Here is a 23,035-nt window from a genome sequence, read left to right on the forward strand (position 1 = left end):
TGTTCCCTCCTTCCCCACCTCACCCATGTACTGAACACCTTACCTCGTTGGGTCTATGGGCTCTGCTCAGCCATTCCTTCTGGAATGACCTCCCACTCCCCAAAGCCAGGCAGAACTGGCTTCAAAGCCCTTTGTCTCACATCTCACGGCACACTTAACCATGACGGCACGTTCAGTTGTTTACATGTGTGCCTCTGCTGCCCTGTGAGCCCCTGGGGCAGGGGCCAATGCGGACTCACCTCTTTCTCCCTCATATCATATTGCCTGGTGTATAGTAGATGTCCACAAATGTCTGTTGAATGAATGGACTTCTCAGAAAGTTCTGACTGGTTTTAAGGTTTTAAAATGTGAAAGAGATAATTACTTAAATTGTCTCCTTTGGTAGACAAAAATCTTTTAAAACATGGGGAAGGGCCCCAGGCAGGAAAATAACAAAACAGTTCTCTGCAGCTGACAATGTTAGGAGCTATTAGATCAGGGCAGAGTCTCCCAACCCCGGCACTGCTGACATTTGGGCTGGACAATTCTTTGTTCTAGAAGGTTGTCCTGTGCACTGTAGGTGTTTAGCAGCATCCCTGGCCTCTACCCACTAGATGCCAGTGGCAGCTTCCCAGCTGTGACAACAAATAATTTCTCCAGAAGTTGTCAAATTTTGCCCTGCGGGATGGGGGGATCATACCCAGTGGAGAGCCACTGGGCCGGTCACTCGGTAGGTTTTGGAACAGAAAATATTCCCTTTGCTGCCTAGATATTTGCAAAGCTGGACTCCTAAGAATTTGCAAGTCCAGTATTTCTCTTGAACTCTGACAGTCAACACAGATCCCCAAGCCACAGGCAAAGCCACTTGCCACTGAATGAGGGTTTTGATTGCTACCAATTTCTTAAGACGTTCTCTGAAAGTTCTGCTTCAGATATTTACAGAGTCTAGGAAATGGCCCCAGAGAGTAAGTGGTCCTATTCCATTTATAACTCCAACGGTGATTTATTGACCTGGGAAGTGCTGCAGATGCTTTGTCGAAGTTCTTGATGTAAAGCCAGGATCCTTGCGGGGCTCAGGAGCTCGGGGGATGGCAGGAGGTGCTCAGCTTGGAGGCCAGGCCAGGACATTCCACCTTTTTCTTGCAGACGTTGTACAGGGAGCCCTGGTTCCACAGCGATGGAAGCCTGGCACATTCCAGGGTCGGGCGTCGGCCCCGAGGGCCAGGGAAGCTGGAGGCAAGAGCACAACGAAATGGTCTCTACTTTTACACGTCCATAAAAGCCCCTTTGGCCCCACAGTTTATCCAAGGAAGAGATGGCAACAATAACAAACATTTATTGAGCACTTTCTGTGCCAAGCTGCTATTACATGTCAGTGAGGCACACGCCATCAGCACTGAGTTATAGACGAGGCAGTGGGGATTGGGGTGGGGAAGGCTCGAAGCCCAGGTCCTCTAAAGGCCTGACAAGAGGCGATCACTGACGGTCTCTCCATAGAGTCATGTCCTCTGTAAATTTTGTTGTTCACGGTGACAAGAGATGATGACCTTTCCATTAAAAGGAAAGCAATATCCAACCTCCTACTCCCCTGTTTTTGTTTTTTTTTCCCTCTAAGCTCAACCATAAAATAATTGTGACATATGACAAATCTGGTTACTTCCCTTCAGAAATGACCTCATTTTCCTTCTAGGTCACTTAATGCCCTGGTGTCGTTTAGAGTTCGTTTTCACCATGGGAAGCGCGTACCAAAAGCCGGCCCAGAGAGACGGCTTGCAATCTGTTTTTCCTAGGGCAGAGAGCTCTGCTCCCCAATGCCTGTTACAGCTGAACAGAACCAAGGCTGTGGGCAAAATGCAATGCTGGGGATAGGGACAAGGTGCCTGCATGAGCTTCTAGAGAAAGAGCCCAACAGCCTCCTCCCACCGCCTCACTCTTCATCCAAATCTACACAACAAGGCCTCCTGTGGACCGGGTACTGTGTAAAGCACTCGAACAAAGACATTTACATGGACTATCCTGTCCTCTGGCTATAAAGAAACAAAATTATCCTGTGGCCTTGAAATTATGTCCAATAAAGGAGGAGATTTTATCCAGCAGCATTCTATAGTGTGGTGAGAACTCTGAAGAAGGTTGAGGAACACTTGAGAAACTTGGAACCATAAGAGTATTAAGATGCTTTTGGGTTCATCTATTCATTCAATTTATGCTCCAACTATTTCCTCCAAAGCTTTGCTATCAGTTTCTGGCCAGTATCACTGAGTGCAGACATTGGAGGGTTTTTTTCTCACATGGAACTCCAGATTGTAACCTCAAGGGGGGGCAGGAGAGACAACTCTCATCCCCCCAGTGAAGGCCCAGCACAATCTGGACACATAATGACCAGAGCATCAGCTCTAGAGCCAGATTGCCTGTGTTGGAACCCCAACTCTTTAGCTGTGTGACCTGGGGCTGGCTACTTACCCTCTCTGTGCCTCACCTTTTCTCACAGGTGAAGTGGAGTGAATGTCTAGATCTATTTTGTGGGCCTATAGTGAGTACTGGAAAAGCTGATGCATTGCACATAGTAACCATTCAAGAAATGGAAGCAGGGGTTTTCTTTCTCATTGTTGTTCTTATCAACATCATCATTATGATCTCCTAGACTCCTCTCTCCTTTATGCTGCAGCCTCATTTAATTGCTTACCAATCCCCCAATGCTTCAGGAGCATTCACCCCTCTGTCTTTGCAGGTATCATTCCCTTTGCCTAAAATACCTTCTACCTGCTTGTAATAAGGTAGGTCAAAGATCAAAAGTCAGATGTAATTTTCCTAGAAAAAGATCAAAGCTGGAAAGAAGTTCTCATTACTAGATAATAAGCCTGCAGATAAGTAATTTGAAATGAAAGTCACCAGTTAGAAAAAAAAGTTTAAGGTCAATCAATAACACCAGCTGTCTTTTATTGAACACCGCCTGTGGCAGGCAGTACAATAATTATGTTATGTGCATGATTTCATTGAATTGTCCCAAAGACCCCGAGAAGTAAATATTAGCCCCATTTGTTAGATTAAAAAAATTAGTATGAGCATGAAGGCAAGAGAGAAGCCACAGGAATAAAAGGAAGAAGAAAAACAATAATAATAAGTTGAAATAAAATGCCAAGAATAAGATCAGTTTCTTCCTAAGTAATGGCTGCTTTTTTTTTCTTTTTTGAGCATCTCTTATTTTCCAGAGACATATTCAACTCTGCTTATCTGATTTTATCCTCACATCAGCAGTAGGCAGCATTATCCCCATTTTACAGATGAGGAGATTTAAGCACAGAAAAAGTAAGTAATCCACCCAACATCACACTGAATTACCGCTGAGATTTGAACTCAGGCCTGTCAGACTCCAAATATCATAAGTAAAGTAGGTTTTCTCTGGGAAAACAGAGTGCTTCTCTGGTTCTGACTGATGAGGACATTTTGGACCAAACCTCCAGCAAGAGCACCTAGGAAAGCTGGACAAAATATAGCAAAAGATGTATTTGAAGCCATCTGAGAGCTACAAAGGCTGTGAGGATTTGTGGGACTAAAATTCAAGATAGGACAGAAGCCAAGAGTAGTTGGCCCAGACTGAAGGCTGTATTTCCCTCCAAGTGAAGGTGAAGCCTGTGTGTGATTGTGATGGCTGAGAGATAGAAAGCTAAGCAGAGATTTTGACAGCCTCATGGAGTGGGAAGTGGCTGGGGAAGGACACTGATAAACATTACAGGTTTTTGCTTGGAACCATGAAAGGCTATGCCCTAAGAGTAAGAGTGAGCAAGAAATAAAACAGATCTCATAAGTACTAAAATTCTCTCTGAATCAGTTCTGATGTGCAGAACAAAGGAAGTCCTGTCTGGATGAAGACACTATTAAATTACATCTTCACATTTTCACACATGATGTCTAGCACTCAGTGAAAAATAACAAGACACAGAACACATGATATGACCCAATACACAAAATTTAAAAACAGATAATAGAAAGAGACTAGAAGGGGAAAACAGAGGGGTGCTTGGTGGCCACTTTCTAGTTCTGGACCTGGTGATGTCTTTATGGGCACATACCACTCCATGACAATTCACTGAGCTGTACATTTCCAAGTTGTTCCCTTTTCTGCATGTGAGTTATACTTTCAATAAAAACATTTATTTGAGAAATTAAGTGACTGACATCCTCTCACCTTCAAAGAACCCAGTTGAGCTGTCTGTGCTGGCCACTCAGCCTCTGGAATAGGCCAGGACTCTGAATGCAACGGTCTTTGGAGGACACTGTCCATTTCAGGATTCAGGAGGTATTTCTGAGCTAGAAGAGAATGTTCTCAGTCAAGCCTCAGTTCAGACGTCTATTCTAAAAATCAACAAGTCAGACTTCCCTGGTGGCGCAGTGATTAAGAATCCGCCTGCCAGTGCAGGGGACACGGGTTTAAGCCCTGGTCCGGGAAGATCCCACATGCCCCGGAGCAACTAAGCCCATGCACCACAACTACTGAGTCTGTGCTCTAGAGCCTGCAAGCCACAACTACTGAGCCTGCGTGCCACAACTACTGAAGCCTGCGTGCCTAGAGCCCGTGATCTGCCACAAAGAGAAGCCACGACAATGAGAAGACTGAGCACCGCAACAAAGAGTAGCCCCTGCGCACCGCAACTAGAGAAAGCCCACGCGCAGCAACAAAGACCCAACGCAGCCAAAAATGAATAAACAAATGAATAAATTAAGAAACACCCTATATGTCATAAAATAACCTTAAAAAAAAATCAACAAGTCTCTGAGCTTTTTCATTGTCTTTCATTCCCAGATTCCTTCACCCCACAACAGAGGCCCTCTTGGGTGCATTTGAACTCTGAGTGCCACATTCACAGCCCTCTGATGGTACTGCCACGGTCTTGGGATATCCTAGAAAATTGCCTGCCTGCTTCACTGTCCACTACCAGGCTGTAAGCTCCTTCAGCACAAGGATCACCGCCTTTGAAGCTGACTCATTTTTGTAAGCCCTACAACACCTATCAGAGATCTGGCACACGGCAGCCTTCTAGATATGCTGAATGAATAAGTAACTAAATTAATCTAGTATATTTCCTTCTTTTAAAGGTGAGGAACCGAGCCCAGAGAAGGGACGACACTTGCATAAACTAGTGGCAGAAGCAGGACCAGCTAGAATTTATGCGCCTCCAACTGTGAAAACAGATGCCAACTCAGACTTTAGGGATAGAAGACAAAGGTACAGAAGGGCAGGCCCATCCTGACCAGCTAAAAACTGAAGCCAGGTACCTCTTCTTGTTTGTTGGTGCCCTGCAGTGTGTCAGGCACTAACACTTCTAAAAAAGATCATGTTATCCTCCTTTTAAAGATAGGCGTCTGGGGCTCAGAGAGGTTAATTAACTCATCCAAGATCACACAGCTTTAAGAACAGCATCTAGTAATAAGAATTGCTAAGTGAACAGTTATCAAGAGCAGCTCAGTTGCCTAAAGGTAACTCTATCCATACTTTCTTCACTTTTATATTGAGCACCTGAAAACAAAGTAACCCTAAACAAACCCTTAGGAACCCCCCTCCCCCAGTGCCGATAGTACACTGCACTTGTAAAACAAGGCCCAGGGAAATTCTCTCTGGCCAGATAGCATCTTAATTTTCTTGTTAACAATAAGAATAACCCCACCCATGTTACCATGTAAGTAACCACTGTTGGTATTTTAGTTTATCTTCTAGCCTAAGTTGCCAGTCATTCACAGATGTTCACGTACAGTTGTATCATTGTAGTCATCCGATACATTCCATTTTGTATCCTTTTTGAACTTAGTAGGATATCCTAATTCCCATGCTATCCCATGGTCCTTATCAGCACCATTTTAATGACTAGCACTTCATACTCAGTGAATATGGGTTAATTAACAATACTGGAGCTTTTCCCCACAGTTTTTCACTGTTCTAAATACCCTGGCATGAATATGCCTGTCCATTGAGCTTTTCCACATATAGAATTATTTACTTAGGATAAATTTCCGGGACTGAAACTACAGGGCTGCAGAATTTGCCCAAGTGGCAGTATTTTTCGAATGCATTCTCCTTAAGTAGTGAAATGAAAAGGCAGAGTCAGTAGGGAAGAGAGTGCAAGATAGTGGGGTCAGGTTTCCTTTAGTCATCTGTACTTGACCGTGGGCTTTTCTCCACCCTGGCCCACCTGTCAGATTGTCCTGCCGGTGTGGACTGTGTCTGAGCCTGCAGACTATTCCTAACTGAAAATCACACTGACCTCTGACAACTGTTGTCTTCTCAGACTCGACGTCCAGGTGATGGCTCGTCTGCAAGAAAAGACATCTCAGCAGTTATTCTTCATGACACAGCTGGAAAAACCTTCTACAGACAACTGCAACTGGAAAAATCAGCCCCCTCACCGCTGCAGAAAGTGCATTCTAGGACCAGATCCACTCCTCCCCGTGTGTGCAAAAATACAGGCAGGACCTCCCTTCTGCCTACAATCCTCAGAGGGGTCCAGGATTTGCTCCCAGGGATACAGGTGCAAGGAAAAGCTTCCACTTCCTTTACTCAAATTGAATCTCCAGAGGGAAACTGATGACTGCATTTTAAAAGCTGTTAAAAGGGAGAAAATGAGGGCAGCCGGACGGCAGAGTCTCCAGGAGAAATACTCTCTCTGTGTGGAAGTCCCTTCGACACCTTGTGAGAGCTGATTGCTGAGCTGCACGGGGGACTCCTGACTGAGTCACCCAGGAAACCAGGTCGGGCTGGACCTGAGTCCCTGCACCACCCCCTGGTGGACTAGTCCTCCTGGACCCCACATGCACACAGGAAGAGGTGAAGCAGCAATGGTAACTCTGCTCTGAGAGCACTTCACTTACATCCCCTAAAACTGTGTGTCTTTGAGTAGCATGACCCTTCACACCCCAGTGCCTTTGCTCATACAGGTCTCCCAGCCTAGAGGGCCTTCCCTCCATCCTTCCAGCTACTAAAACTCTTCTTTTTTTAATCCTTCAAGGCCTATTTTGCGTGCTTCCTTCTCCAGGGGTTATATTCCCAAATAAGTCTCCTTCTCTCTGCTCATTGCTGTGTTGCAAGTGAATGCTTTTGTTCACACTTGGGTTTGGAGCTAGTCTTACTAGACACAGACTTCTTCAAAGTGATACTGAGGTTTCATTGACTTCTGTGTCCACAGAGTAGCCTCACAGGCACTGAACTGCTTCTGGAGTCACTGCATTCAGTACCTGATCAGAGATCTATAGATCCTTCCCCTGCTCTCTGCTCCTCATTTATCCCATAGGCCTGGCGAGGCTTAGAGCCAGGCAGCCTCAGGTTGAATTCTGGCTCTGCTGCTTACGGGCTCCATGGTCTTGGCCGAGTCAGCTGAACTCTCTGAGCCTTGTCCTCTCCATCTGCAGAGTGGAGCCACTAATATGGTACTTGCAGGGTTTTGTCAGAGTGAAATAAGAATGAACATCTACTAAATGTTCCACATACAGTAGCAGACGGATAAAGACTCATCCTACACACTCCACTCCCCCACCTCTCTCCCCAGGTAAACTTTTTGGGGAATATTCTCAACTTCATAAAAGGTAGGACATCAAGAGAAAATAATTGCCTGGATCCTTGGGGGCCCAGGCTCGGGGTCGTTGATTTAATGAATTAAGGGAGTTTAGGACTCTCAGTCTCACTGCTTCTTTCAAGATGAGATTCCATTTCCAAAGGCCCATATATAGATCTTGTTGACCAATGCCCAGAGGAGAGCAAGATGTTTCCAGGACATGGAAAAAAGAGGAAAAAGCAGGGCAGGAGGAAGTGGAATTAGCAGCCTCCTTGCCAGGTGGCTTGCATCTCTCCGAGGCTGGGGTCTCCTTGACCCTCAGGTGTTAGTACACCAATCCCCTGACCTCCCCCAGTGGAGCAATACTTTGGTTCTGCTTGAAGGGACCCTACACCCTCTGTGAGTGTCTTTATGTGACAGCACTGTGAGGGGAGTTTCAGGTAGGATCTTGTTCAACCCTCACAGAGCCTTACAAGAAGTCAGCAACCCCCGCCCCTTGCTTCCAAGGCCTAAGAGAGCAGGCGGCTTGGGGAGGTGAAGGACGAGCACCGAGTGGCTTGGCACAGAGGACTGTCACAGAGTGGCAGTTCTTTAGGATCTGGGGTGTCTTTATCTGCCAGGTGAAACTTGGTGTCTGAAGAGAGGGCGATAATCCTCACGTCCCAGGAACTGCAGGGAGTCAGGCAGGGCGAACCCATCCAGGTCTCTGATGGACCTTCCATTTGTTGAGCTGACCCCAGGCTGGACCCTGCAAGCATGGGCAGGAGGGCACCCCTGAACCACTTCCCCCTGGCACCCGGGCATCTGCCTCCAAGAAGGGGATGACACCTGAGCACAAGCAACAAAGAAGGTGTCTCACTCTTGGCTTGGGAATGTCAATAGCCTAGGTCCTGGTGAAATCCAGAAAAAAATAGGTGGCCTGGGACTGGAGAGGGGGGTAGGAACTTAAGAGGCCCTGAGAAGGTGCCCTGAGCCCTGCCCAGTCAAGCCAGTTTGGGGGATGGGGTGGAACTGAGAACCCCCTGTTTCCATTTAGGAGTCCAAGAATGGAAGGAACCCGCCCTCCCCGTGCTCCCATCTCAGCTAAAGCCAGGGAGGTGGCAAGATCCCATGTTCCCAGATGGAAGACAGTAGGAGAGCTGCCCAAGCTAGCCTCATGGAATCCTCCTGCTGCAGGACCAATGCCCGAGCTGAAGAGAACCAGCAGAGCTAGAAGAAGGACGCCAGGGCGGATGCAAGGCCAACCTGTGGACAGTGGCAGCCGAGATTCTAAGGGATGGACAATACACCAGCTCAGGGAGATGGCAGCTCTGAGGGCCGGGTAGCCCCCATCCACCCATGCACCTGTCCTGGTCCCTCAGTGGGTATTTGGAGGTGGGGTCTTGGGGAGGTTATCAGGTCCTAAAGACAGAGTCCTCAGGATGGAATTGGTGCCCTTATAAGAAAAGGTGTGAGAGAGCCGGCCTCTCTGTTCACCATGTGAGGACACAGTGAGAAGGTGGCCGTCTGCTCCCCAGGAAGAGAGCCCCCACCACCGTGCAGCACCTTGATCCCCAGCTTTCAGTCTCCAGAACTGTGAGAAATGAATGTTTGCTGTTTAAGCTGCCCAGTCTGCGGTATTTTTGTTAAATTAGTCCCAACAGACTAAGATACTTAGATGCAGCCCCGAAGAAAGGACACAGATGCTGAGCCGGCCGAGGCTCAGTTTCTATCTCCCACCCGACCAGGGCAAGAAAAGGAAGTCAATGGGAGGCGGTGAACGACCCTGAGCCGCCGCCGTGGGGTGAGCACCCTCTTCCTGAAAGGGTAGGAGCTCAGACGTACCCCAGCTCTGAACCCCCAGCCCGCCACCCCTGCTTGTGACCTCGACCAGCTCTCTGACCACCCTGGGCCTCAGTCTCCTCCTTGACAAAGATGGATATTGGGAGGATGAAGTGAGTGAACCACAGAAAGTGCTGGCTCAGAGGAGGCTCTGTGGGTCTCAGCCGTCATCACCGCTTCCAGGGAAAATATGAACGGCAGCCTGTCCGGGTGGGCTCCCCCCACCCCGTCCTCTCTCAGGTGTCTGTGGTTAGTGTGGGCTCCCTCCCAAGGGCAGGGGCCGGGGCACATGAGCTTCCCGGGGCCCAAGTGCTTCTGGGGCTCCCCTGCTTCTCTGCTCTGGCACATCCCCTCCGCAAGCCCGTGAGTGTCCCCCCCACCCCAGCCAGCCGAGCAGCCCTCCTGGGCTCTGAGCCCAATGTCCCCAGCAGGAATTCCATCTGTGTTCTCTGAAACGAGAATCAGCACCCGTAAAACCCACGTCCTGCCCAGCTGCCAGCAGGAGGAGCTGCCACCGCAGCCACCAGGGTCTCTGTGCCCCCAGAGCTCTGCTCGGCTGCCTGGGCCTTGGGTGTTCCCGGCCGGAGCCAACTGGCTGCCGTGTGCATGGCCTGCCTGGGACTCGGCAGCTCAGTCCAGCCCACAGGCCTGCAGGGTTCCTCTTCCCGAAGCACATGGATCCTGTTCCACCCCTTCAGCAGCTCCCCATTCACTGAAGAACCAAATGCAAACACCCCTGCGGGCAGTCAGGTGTCCGTGACCTCCCATCCAGCCTCTCAGAACTCCTCCACTTGGGATCCCTGACTCCAGCCAGCCTGGAGCCCTCTTTGCTTCTCAAACACATCACAGGGTTTTTTTTTCCCCACTGCCTTTTATCTGCGCACTGAGGATTGGCCTTCCAGCGACAAGAGGGACAGACTCACTGAAGGCCTAGTCTGTATGTGCCAGAGCCCGTGCTGCTGCCCACATGCCCCACAGCCCTGCAAGACATCCAACACACCCCCCTTCGCATAGGGGTCGCAGCTTCAGTGCACAGAATCCCACGGCCAGGTTCAAATCCCAGCTCCCCTCAGGCAAACGATTTAACACACAAAAAGGTGAGCTAGAAAGCTGCTATAGACATGTGTCTTTGGGCACGACTTGTAACCCCTTTGAGCCTCAGTTTTCCAGTCTGGAAAGGGGGATAATAATAGCACCTCCCCCGCGGAAGGACTACCTGAGTCAGTTACATAAAGCCCCCACAGTAAGTGATACATGTCAGTGTCCCCTCCTAAGGCCACAGAGCTAGACAGCGGCAGAGCTAAGATTGAAGCCAGGGCTCCTGGGTGCCAGAACCCGCCCCCTCGGCAACTGCCTACCCGAAGACCAGGTTCCTAACTCGTGGGACATCCCTGCACCAGGTGCTTCATGATCTCCATCTGTCTTCATGTCCATTCTGCCAAGTAGGTCGTAATATTCCCATTTTACAGATGAGCAAACTGAGGCTCAGAGCAATTAAGGTCTTTTCCAAAGACACACACACAGTCTCTGTCTAAGCCCTTCCTTCTTGACACTTGCTATAATTTATGATTATTTCTCTCCTTGACTGCATGCACGTTTTGGCCTGTTTGGTTCACCATTTCTCCCCAACCCCAAGCACCATGCCTGACTTGTGGCAACAGGTGCTCAATAAATATTTGTGGAATAAAATGGCAGAGCCAGGCTTTTGTGGTCTGTGGAGGGATCAGTGAGCCACCCCCCAGATCATGAAAGTGGGGGTGTTCTTGGTGAGCTGAACTGCAAAATAATGCAAAATGGAGGATTCAAAGTCACCTTAAAAGGAGGAAGTAGAAGCTTATGATTGCCCATAGCCTTTCAAAAGGTCTGGGTGGGGAGACACCCTGGCCCCAGGGGAGGCATGCAGAGCACATCCTTCAGGAAACTAACGCATCAGGCTGATGACACCATTAACACTCTCTGTTCTCATTGAATAACCTTCTGACTATAAATATATATTGACTTACAAATGAACAAATGAATGAATGAACTTGACTTTCTAGATGACTCCACTATAGGGAGAGAATATGCTGATTATTTTTTCATCCATCCAATATTTCATCCTGCACATAGTTTGATCTCTCATGGGAAATTATTAAGTTAGTGTTCAGGTTTATAGCTCAGTCTCTGTGAATTTGGTCAATGTAAGTCAGCCTGTTTAATCCCAGTGAACAAATCGGGTCTAATTTCAGAGCCTGCCAGACCGAGAGCAGCCCTTGGAGGGTGGGGCCCTCACTGCAATGATGCCTTCTCAGCACACAGCCAGCCTCCCTCCCAGGTGACACCTGCCGCATCCAACATCTTCCCTGGAACTCTGCACACAGGGACTGTGCCCGGTCCCTTGACAAGATGCTGACCTCTCTCCCCATCCTTATTCTGCCTCTGAAGAGGCTTGAAACCCTCGGGCAAAGGGATGAGCACTGGACCGGGAGTCTGGGGCTCTGGATTCAAATTCTGGCTCTGAACCAAGTCGCCATGGCCCTGAGCAGGCTCCCTGGCCTCCTGGTGTCCATGTCCGCTGTGTGGCAATTTGGACGAGAGGACATCTAAAACCCTGAAGGCTGTGGGGGAAGGAAGGGACAGGGAGGGTCGGCCTGCAGAGGCTGGGCTGGGAAGGCTGAGGAAGGTGACGCAGGCCTGGGGCTACACTGCCCAAAGCAGGCCCCCCTGAGGGCAGATGGAAAACAGGGCTGGCTGCGTGCACAGCAGCAGTTGCATTTCGCCCTCGCATCATCAGGAGCTGAGCTAGTCTGGTGGGGGCACAGCTGGCTGGTCCCCAGGAATGGGGCTGTGCGCCTGAGTATGTATGCGCGCTTGCGTGTGTGTTTGTGCATGTGCGTGTGCGCACGCATGCTCATGGGCAGACTCAGCTGAGCACCTGAGGGTGCTGCATGCACACAGACACCCAGGTACCACTGTTGAGAGCCAGGCGGAGACCCGGGAGCATGTTTACTAGACCTGGGTCAGAACCGGTATCCATCACCATCTGCACTACCTCGTAGCTGTGTGACCTCAAGAGAGACTTCCAACCTCTCTGAGCCTGTTTCCTCCCTCTTCTGTAGACCATTAGGAGAGGAGATGCTCATTCATTTACTTCATTGCTTCATTCATTCAACAAATATTACCTGAGCAGCTTTTCTGTGCCAGGCACTAGGGAGACAGAAATGGATATGAAGCAGCTCTGGTTTCAACAGAGAAATGCTGACAAAACTCCCCTAACAGTAGGGGGCAAATCCCTCGAATGTCCCACGTCAGTCATATCCACGTACAATGAAGGACGGAGGGGTGTGTGGCTAATCCTGTGGCCCGTGGAATTTAGAGCAGACTCCTGGGCAAGGTCACACCCAAACTGTGCCCTGAAGGATGGATGGGAGGGCTACAGGACAGACAAAAAACTCTGCCAGAGGAAGCAGTAAGTGCTAAGGTCTTGAGGCACACGTGAAATAAACGCCACGGTGCTTGTCTGATGCTGAATTGACACAGGTCAGGCCAGGCAGGTGGAGGGTAGGTTGCTGAGCTCACAGCCCCAACAGGAAGAGGGCAGGGCTGTCTGTGGGAATCTACCTGTGGGACCCCCGGAGCCAGGAAGGTGGCCGTGTACTCAGCCAGTGCTGCGTCATTCACCATGTTGCTTGCCGTCTCGGAGAGCTGGTGGTTCTCCACCCCGTGTCTGTGCAGCTCCTGGAGCAGGTGTGTGATCAGGTGGTTCCTCTCCCGACACTTCTGGACCAGGGAAGCCAGCTTAGCCTGAAAGGGTGGGAGGGAAGACACAGTCAGGGTCCATGCATGCAGGACTCCCAGGGGGGCTGGATGACTGAGCTGGGGGGCAGGGCATCGGCTCCCTGCTCTGCATCCCGCAGCCCTGCCTTAGCTCAGCCTCCTCCCTGCAATCCCTCCCTCCACCCAGAAGCTAGAGGCAGCTTTGAAAACAATGGGCCGCACTGCTGCCCACCATCCCAGGGGCCCTTCACTGCTGTCTGGATGCCTTCTGGGTGGGTAGGCGGCGTGGGCTTCAGCCGGCTATGAGACAAGCTCCTCTCTAGCCCTCGACTTGCTCATCTGTACCCTGGGCATCATCAGGGCACCAGGACCAAAGGAGATGGTGCAGGCAAAGCACACACACGGGGCCAGCCCAGCCAGGCCCTCATGCACAAAAGGTCAGACCTGTCCCTGTGCCTCTCCAGCCCGATCACGACAACCCTCCTTCTCACTCCTCTTTTTCCGGACACACTGGTCCACTCCCCAACCCTGGTGCCCCAGAACTTCCTCAGCACTCCTTTGTAGCTCATGTCCCGAGCCCAGAAAAGCCTTGCACAGATCCATTCAGAGGCCAGACTGGGCATCGTCTCCCCAGGCAGGCTTCCCTCATGCTCAGGACCTGGGTCTCTCTGTGCCCAGGCTCCTGGCTTCCTTCTGTCCCAGCAGTTAATCTTTGTATCTCTGGGTCTGTCTCCCACATAGCCTGGGGGATCCTCAAGGTCAAGACTGACACTCCCCTGGATCGCCGGCACCATCCCTACGCCGTGGCTGGGCACAGCATGGCCCATGGGAGAGATGTGTTACATGAGTGATGTGAGTTCGTGACCCTCCCACCATGAAATGACCTCCCACATTTGTGCATGTCTGGAGGGACTGATAGACTCTCGCCATCTCCTGCTCCATCGGAGGAGGTGATGACCCCTTCTTGCCAGAACTCCCTTCTAAGCCCATCCCAGACGGTCATGGACCTTTGCACATCAGTTTCTAGGCAGTGATGTCTGGGTGCCCAGTACTGCAGGCAGGCAGCACAGGAGGGTGGTCTGACCTGGACGCTGGGGTGCCCCAGGCCCCCTGAATCACATCCTTAAAACATCGGGGCCTCTTCATCCAGCCAGCATCAGCTGAACACCTACCATGTGCAGCTCTCCCAAGAAAGAGGCCATTGTTGATGGTGACAATGACTCCACTGGGCTCTTGGAGAGACAGCGAGGCCAAGGGGAAGGTTGCAGCCTTTGGCATCAGACAGAACTGGGTTAAATCTTGGTTCTGCCACTGAGTAGCTCTGTGTGACTATGGGAAAGGCACTGCATCTCTCTGAGCTTCAGTTTCCCTATCCATAGAGTAGCGTTCATGTTCCTGACACGTTCCTGACATGTTGAGAAACTGTGCTATTGAGAAAATATGTCTGGAGTACCTGGCACATGGCAAGCATTCAACAGAGAGTGGCCATCGTCGTTAGAATCCTTACAAAACCTCCCGCGCCAGGTTACAAATCACAGTTCCCATCTGCAGATGAGAAAACTGAGCCCCCAGCGGTGAACGCCGCCCCTGGGGAGGGGCTGGATCTTGAACCCAGATCGCTATGGCTCCTCCCTCCAGTCTGACCTCTTCTGCTTAGGCCTTGCCTCGTGTGAATGACGTGGTGCTGATACCATTTCCCTTTCCGTCTTGAGTTTGTAAAGCGCTTTGTCGTGTACAAGGGGTTACGGTCCTCATTTAAGTAAATGGCATATAGCAAATGATGAAAATAATGAAGGAGCAAGAAAGCCTCCCATTTTCAAGAGCTTTACACTTTGTTCTCCATTTTTCCATGGACACCATCCATGGAGGGTCTGAAGAAGCTGTGAGAGCAGCCGAGCAGAATTACTGTTATTTCAGAGTGAGTGGGATTTGGCAAGTCAGTGGGGTCCCGGGGCTCAACCATGTCCTTCTAACTCCCAGCCAGAGCCCCTCCTAGCCCACCCTGCCCAGAGAGTGGAAAGAAAAAGCAGCCCCGCCAGGTCCACTGCCCAAATCCAAGGGTCATATTTGAGGTGACATGTGTCACTTCAACCAAACTACACTTTCAATGAGCACGTTAAACCCTGTGAGCCAGTAATGTCATTTCTGGGAATCTGTCCTCAAGAAATGTCTAGATGTGTGGGGAAAACTTTCCTAATAAAAAATGTGCATCATGGTGTTTATGTGCAATAATGCAAAAGAGAGAGGGAGGGAGGGAGAGAGGGAAGGAGAGTGGACAGAGGGATTTGAACACCCGAAAGGGTCTGTACATATGTACATAGCCTTTGACCCAGTAACTGCGGTGGCTCCTGCTTTAGACTGCGGCATGAACAGCAGCTTCAAAGGCTGGTAAAGACAAGGACAGCCCCTATATGGGTTATACTCCCAAGTGGAAAAAGCCAGACACAGACGTACAGGTATAGTAGGACCTCAGACACATGGAAAATATACGGGAAGAAAATACATGCAAATACTAGATTCAAATAGGGACTTGGGATGCCACTTGTCCCTTTCCTTCTTCTTTCCAGTGTTTTTACACAATAGAAATGGACTACCTCCTAATGGGAAAAATACTAAGCTCTTTTTTCTTTTGAAAGGGACATTTCATACTGATTTCACACACGTATTACCTTCAGAGGAGTCACAGCCAAATTTGCTTCCTGGTGCTTTTTCTGAAGTGCATCAAGCTGAAAGAGAACCGAGATCTTTGGAAACGTTGAGCCGTGGATTACACAGCTCGGTGCGTCCACAGGCGAGCCATGCTCAGAGAGGTTGGCTCTTATGCCCCTCTTTCCCCACAGGAGCCCTCGGTGGGAACAGGGACCTTTCCCATCAGCTCCTCGGCCGGATCAGAGGAGGAAGGATGCTCTGAGCACTGGAGAATGAGCTCTGCCAGACTGCAGTTGCCAGGGCCAGTTCTGTTGCCTCGTACTTCAGGAAGGAAGCCTTCCCCATTCCCCATGCAGAGGCGCCAGCGTTCTTTGGTGTGGTGTTAAACCTGTAGGTTCCCTAGCCAGACACCCTAACCCCAGCCCAGCCACTCACGAGAACTGTGACCCCGTGCAACTCAAGTCTTTCTCTGCCTCAGCTTTCTCATCTGTAAAGTGGGGTTAGTACTAGTGTCCACCTAACGGTGAGGATTGGATAAGGACTCTGTGAATCGATTCCTGTAAAGTGCTTAGACAAGGCCTGGCATCTGGTCAACATTCGATGAATAGAAATCATTATTACTCTCTGTGGCAGGCACATGTGTGAAGCCACCTTGGACCTTCCAGCCCAGCCCAGCATCCAGCTGACTACCACCAAGGGATCCCCACTGATGCTTTGCAGAGCAGAATTGCCCAGCCGAGTCCTGCCTAAATTCCTGTTCCACAAAATGAACATGTCTATGCATCTATTTCGGCACACATTTCTGAATATATTTGAAGAGTAAAAGGCCGGCTCCAAGCAGACTGTCTTCTATTCAAAAGACACACAGTAATAAGCTACAATACCACAGGTGCTCTGTGAATTCTTCTCACTCACTCTCTGATTCCCTCTGTAGTCAGTACAAGAAAGCTAGATAAATAAATGTACTTCTTCCTCTCCCCTTGAGCTCTTCTGACCTCTAATACTATTTTCAATCTTACATACCCATAATCAGAATTCACATGTGTATACACACACACACACACATACACACATGAAACTATACTATACAAAATGTATTACAGCTTGCTTTTGTCATTTAATATAAAATCGTGGTGTTAATTCCATGTTATTACATACAAACCGATCACATTCTTTTAAAATCTTGCATATTAGTTAATCATGAGGTTGAAACAAAATTTATTTAACCAATTCTTTGTTTATGAAAATGTATACTGTTTCCGTTTTTTTGCTTTACAAAAAGGCTTTAATGAACATTTCTATATTCCTATTTTGGCACACGTTTCTGAATATATTTGAAGAGTAAAATGCCAGCTCCAAGCAGACTGTCCTCTATTTGGAAGGTACACGATAATATTTGCCGGCTTGGGTGAAATCTTCTCTCTACTTCAGTTTAAGAAATAGCATGAATATGTTTCTGTGAGCTGTGTATTGGGGCATTTGCAATGAAAAAACAGACGAGAAGAAAGTGAAAAGACAGCAGAATGGGAGAAAATTTTGCACATCCTATAGCTAATAAGGGACTGTATCTAGAATATATAGCAAATGCTTACAACTCAACAACAAAAAAAGAAACGACCCAATCACAAAGTGGACAAAGGATCTGAATAGACATTTCTCCAAAAAAGATATATGAATTGCAAATAAACACATGAAAAGATGCTCAACACTATTAGCCATTAAGGAAATGCAAGTCAAAACCACAGTGAGAATACCCACTTCACACCCACTAGGATGGTTAGCAACAGAAAGACAGACAGTAGCAAATGTGAGAATGTGGAGAAGTTGGGGCCTTCATCCATTGTTAGTGGGAATAAAATGGAGCTATCAGAGACAGACCTGAACATAACTTTGATTGAAATGTTTATTAATTATATTACAAGAATTTCATCAGAGAACTGGAAGCTATAAAAAATTAGTCAAATGGAAATTCTAAGACTGCAAAATACAATACCTGAAATGAAGAACTAAAATAATGAGTTTAAGAGCAAATTCGACTCACCTAAAGAGTATTACATAACTGGAAGATGGATTAGAAAGAAATATCCAAACTGAAGCAGAGAAAGACAAAAAGAATGAAAAGAATAAAAAATAGACTGAAACATATATTGGATAGGGTAAAAAGGTCTAACGTGTGTAACTGGAGTTCTATTGTTCACAGGTCAGTGACAGACAGGACAAAAACATCATCATACCTCCTACGCTGGTTGAGGGCACAGTGACAAATATACCTTCATTAATTGCCTTGGCTTTGGAGGTAGGTGCCAATACTTTGGAAAGCAAATTTGCAATATGTATTTAGAATGAACACTGTTTCTTCTCCTTAAACCAGTAATCCCAGTTCTCTGAACTATTGTATATAAACAATGATATATAAATTAATGGAAATAACTATAGATCCAACAGTAGGGGAACAGAAATCACATCCACCCCATAGATTACTGCACAGTCCAAAAAATAAGGGACAAAAAGGCTATGAAGCAACATGGACAGAGGACATAAAACTCCATGTACAGTGTATTCGATTATACAAAGAATGCATAAGAAGGAGTCGGAAATCACTCCAAAATGTTGATAGTGTATTTTCACCCATCGCTTTGCCAAAAAAATGTAAAGTGTAATATGATTCAGGGTAACAAGTTGTAGCCAAACAAATACACTCATTTATTTATGGTGGGAGTATACATGATGCAACATTTTGGAGGGCTATTTGCCATTATCGATCAAAGTTAATTATGTACATAGCCTTTGACCCAGTAACTCTTTCACTAGGATGTAGCAGAAACATATCCCAAGACAGATGTATAAAATGTTCGTTTGTAAAGCAAAGTAACAGAAACAATTTAGATTTCCATAAACCAAGAATTGGTTAAGGAAGTTATGGTTTGGTCTCTTGAAAAATAATATGCAAGAGTTTAAAATAATGAAGTTCAGTTTGCATGTATTGATATGGAAATATCACCAAAATTTTTTATTAAATGATAATAGCAAGATGCAGAATGTTTCTTATGGTATGATTTCATATATGTACACACACGTACTGAATGTGGGTAGATAGGGTTAAAATAAAGGAAGTTAGAAGGAGTTGGGGCTGAGGGGGAGAAAGGACTATATTTTTCTGCATTTTTTAAAGGTTGAGATAATTTTAGATTTACATACAGTTTAAAAAAATAATACAGAGAGATCCCTTGTGTACTTTGCCTGGTTTCCTCTAATGGGAACATTGTGCAAAACTATAGAATATTACAACCAGGTATTGATGTGGATACAATCCACCATTCTTTTTTTAAAGGTTTATTTTATTGAAGTATAGTTGATTTACAATGTTGTGTTAATTTCTGCTATACAGCAAAGTGATGCATATATATATATATATATGTATATATATATATATTATTTTTTGTATTCTTTTCCATTATGGTTTATCACAGGATATTGAATATAGTTCCCTGAGCTATACAGTAGGACCTTGTTTATCCATCCTATATATAATGGTTTTCATCTGCTAATCCCAATCCACCATTCTTACTCTATCTCTCCTGTGTACGTTTGTGTGTGTGTGTGTGTGTGTGTGTGTGTGTGTGTGTGTGTGTGTGTGTGTTCCAAGTTCTGTACAATTTTATCACCTGTGTAGGCTTGTGTCTCCACCACCACAGACAAGATACTGAACCGTTCCAACTCCACAAGGACCTCTCCTGTTGCTCTTTTATATTCACACGCACTTCCTCCTTACAGAGAAAGGACTTTTATTTATGTAACATTTAAAAAACTGTTTGACAAAAAGGAGGACATGTCAATCCATGGAGGAAATATGCCTTCTGAAAAGAATGAAGTTATATTTGGTTATCTACTTGGAGAAAAAGGTAATCAAATGCCTTCCTCATAATCTATCCCAAAATAAATTGCAGATGGATTTATTTAAAAAAAAAACTGTTTGATTTTTTAAAAAGCCATACACATGTATTATTATTTTTAGATCTAACAAAGGTTACCTGGATGGAGGGATTACAGGCTGGTTTTTCTTCCCTATACTGCTCTGCACTTTCAAAATCTAATAAATACTTACAAACTGCGGGAAAGGGCCAGTGAGATCTTACCTACTTCTTTTTTCTACTCTCAAAACTTTCCCAAGTGAGGGAACCTTGGTGTTCAGGCGGGAAAGGGAAGCGTGGGCCCAGCCTACCTTGTCCTTGAGCTCACACCGGAGACGGGCAGCCTCATCCCGAGAAGCCTGCAGCTCCTGGTGTGCAGACCCTTGGTCTCGGAGCTGGCACTGCAGGGTCAGCACTTGGTGACGCAGTTGTCTGACGCACAGCCTGAGGTCCTCCTTGGAAGCCTCAGCTTCAGGGTCCTGGAGCTGTGGAATCACAGATTTGACTGTAATTCTTAGGTAATCTTCCAAGTAATTGGCCTTAGCCAACAGACAGTACCCGTTTTCCTTCTTAATTTGTTCTCCTGCTTACAATAAATTCCACAAAATAAAGTAACAGAGATCATTCCAAAAACTATTAGCCAGATAAACATCATTATTATCCATATATTACCTTATATTTTCAGTCTTTCTGCTATGCCCTTACCCAGGTGCCCTTACCCTTGAATGGGAGAGTTGGAGAGGGTCTAGGGAATCACAGAATAGCATTCTAGAGTGTTATTTAAAAAAAAAAAAAAATTTTTTTCACACATGAAGAATATGTGAAATGGCATGGTATTCCAGAGTCTGTTTTAATAGACATCAGTCACCATTATACTGAAACACAGTATGATGAATGAAATTTAGTGTTCAAGTCCAATTATGAGATGCTTATTACACTAAACCTTCATGTATTTCTATGGAACAGAATATACTGCACTTTCCCAAAACACTCTTCTTAAATCAGTACAAAACAGCCTCTCACCCTTCTTGGGTCAAACACGAGTGGGTTTCATATGAACATCAAATAGGGAATTTCTGGGAGGGCAGAAAGTGAGAAAAAAGAGGCTGATTTATCACCATGGGAAGTGTGGTCAAATGGCAGTGGTGCCACTGCCCCCACTGGCTCTGGACTCTAAATTTTTATTTTTTAATAACATACATACATATACATAAATATGCATATATAGGTATATATGCATATATATATATATATATATACACACACACACACACACACATACATCCCCACATATTTTTTTCTATATACGTTTATATGCCATAGATATCTTTTGTATTCTGTTTTCCTCCCTTAATACCATGTCATGGTCATTTTTCCATATCATTAAATAATGTCGAAAACCCTGTTGTTAGTATCTATGCAGTATTCTGTGGCATGGTGAACGCTCAGATTATTCTAATATACTGATGTTATAATTGGGGCTGAGATAGAAAGCCTTATCTGACACACCTCTGTTTCTTCCCCTGAGATCATCAGAGGGGAATTTCTATGTCAAGGCCCTGAGCATCATTAAGCTCTTGATTCATGCTACTAAGGTGGCCTTGGGCAAGAGCAGCCCTGCTAATAGTAAACGTTCCAATTGCAATGTGTCCAGGGTCCCAGAAACTCAGAGATGTCTCAAATGCCTTTGCTCCCGGCCCTGGCAGTCTAGCTTTCATTGAAAGCAGCCACCCCGGGAATGGAAAGCCCACAGAGATCATCTCTTCCACGTGTTCCTGACCTGGGTGTGAGATGGCAGGAGGGGCAGGAGAGAGAGGATGGAAGGGAGACAGAGACAGCAGAGTCAAGGCGACTCGGTGGCCCATCAGGCCTCTCCGTTGTAAGCAAGGAATACGACAGCAGAATGTGTTGTTTTGTTTTTTTTAGTTAATAGAAATTCACAGATTGTGGGCCTGAGATTCACAGGCTGGGCCCTGTCAAAAACAGATGGGTGCTCCGAATGGTTCCGTAAGATCCAGCTCCAAGATTTGCAAAACGACTTGGCCTTTCCGGGAAGTTTGGTGCCTTTGCTGCCTCTCTCCTCTGCGGTGATTTGGGCTTCATCCCCAGGGTCCTAAGACAGCATCCACAGGACATTATTCTAAAGAGAATAAAAGTGTGGGGTGGAGGCCGGCCCTGCCTGCCACGTGGGACCGCCCCACTCAGTGACCCTTGTGAACGACCCATGACTCACTTGCTCCCTAAGAGACCTCAGAGGCACGTGCTCCAGCCACAGGCTGCACTTGGGCTGGGAGCCCTGGGGAACACGGCCCTCGGGGAGCTCTGTCTGGTGGGGGAGGTTGACGCAGAGATAAGCCACTAGCACAGGGCGGTGAGGAGAAGCCAGGAGGCCGCCGGAGCCCCAGGGAAGCACTAAATCAAAGGCGTCCACTGCCACCCAGCAGTGTGTGGTGAATGCGTAACAACCACTCTCCAGGGAGGGAGAGGCACACAGATGTGTAGCATGTGCTGATTTCCGTGGTTTAAATACCATCGTGGCCAACTGCAAGCTACCAAAATGGCACCACGGAAAGCAGAGCTGGGGAGAGACGTGCCTGAGTCGCCTCTGCACCGAATCCATCCCGGGGGATTGGGAGGAGATGCCCTAAAATGAGACCTAGATGGTGAGCAGCAGTTCTCAGGAGAAAGCTGGGGTGTGGGAGGGCCGGCTTGAGGAACTAGGAGCGCGGAGACTAGGGAATGTATCTAGCAACGGCTGAAGCTCCCCAGGGGCCAGTTTATAACTCACCAAAAGGAGTTTGGACTTCATACCAAGTGTGACAGGAAGACCCGGAGGGTTTAAGGTTTTTATTTTAAGCAAATAAAAACAAGATCAGGTTTGTAACTTGGGACGAAGGAAACAGGAAGCTTTCTTCACCCTCTGCCTCCTGCCCATCAACAAATCCCATTGATTCTAACTCTAGTTTTTACCTGGACTCCTCTCTTTTTTTTTTAAAAAAAATCCTCTGTTCTAGCATCATTTCTTGGCAAAAATCCTCTTGACTCTTCTCCCTGTGTCCTCTCTGTGTCTTTACAGCATCAAAGATCACATCATTTTACGACAGAAATTTAATCATGTTGTCCTGCTGAAAACCCTCCAATAGTCTCCCACTGCATTTGGAAGTGATCATAACCAGAGCCTACAAGGCCTCCCGTTACCTTTCTCATGACAACTTTTCCATCCTCATCTCATACCACGCCCCACCCATGCCCACCGTGATCCAGCCACACTGGCTACTTTCTGCTTTTCAGCAAGCTAGGCTCATTCCTGCCTCAGGGGCTGGCCATTTGCTTCTCCCTCTGCCTGGAATGTTCTTCCTTCGCTGCTCCTTTCAAACC

The 23,035-nt window shown here is 47.3% G+C and overlaps 1 protein-coding gene across 1 annotated transcript in view; it reads right to left on the reverse strand.

The window, feature by feature from the left end:
- Nucleotides 1-963: 963 nt before the first annotated feature.
- The window catches only part of C5H4orf50 (chromosome 5 C4orf50 homolog), a 49,607-nt gene continuing 27,535 nt past the window's right edge, over nt 964-23,035 (reverse strand). The window contains exons 7-12 of the mRNA XM_060013190.1: nt 19,969-20,142; nt 15,767-15,823; nt 12,942-13,124; nt 6,237-6,285; nt 4,166-4,287; nt 964-1,209 (exon numbers count right to left, since the gene is read on the reverse strand). Coding sequence (XP_059869173.1) covers nt 964-1,209; nt 4,166-4,287; nt 6,237-6,285; nt 12,942-13,124; nt 15,767-15,823; nt 19,969-20,142 — 831 coding nt within the window. The remainder of the gene's footprint in view (nt 1,210-4,165; nt 4,288-6,236; nt 6,286-12,941; nt 13,125-15,766; nt 15,824-19,968; nt 20,143-23,035) is intronic.

This window comes from Delphinus delphis, chromosome 5, assembly GCF_949987515.2.
Source record: "Delphinus delphis chromosome 5, mDelDel1.2, whole genome shotgun sequence".
NCBI classification, from domain to species: Eukaryota; Metazoa; Chordata; class Mammalia; order Artiodactyla; family Delphinidae; genus Delphinus; species Delphinus delphis.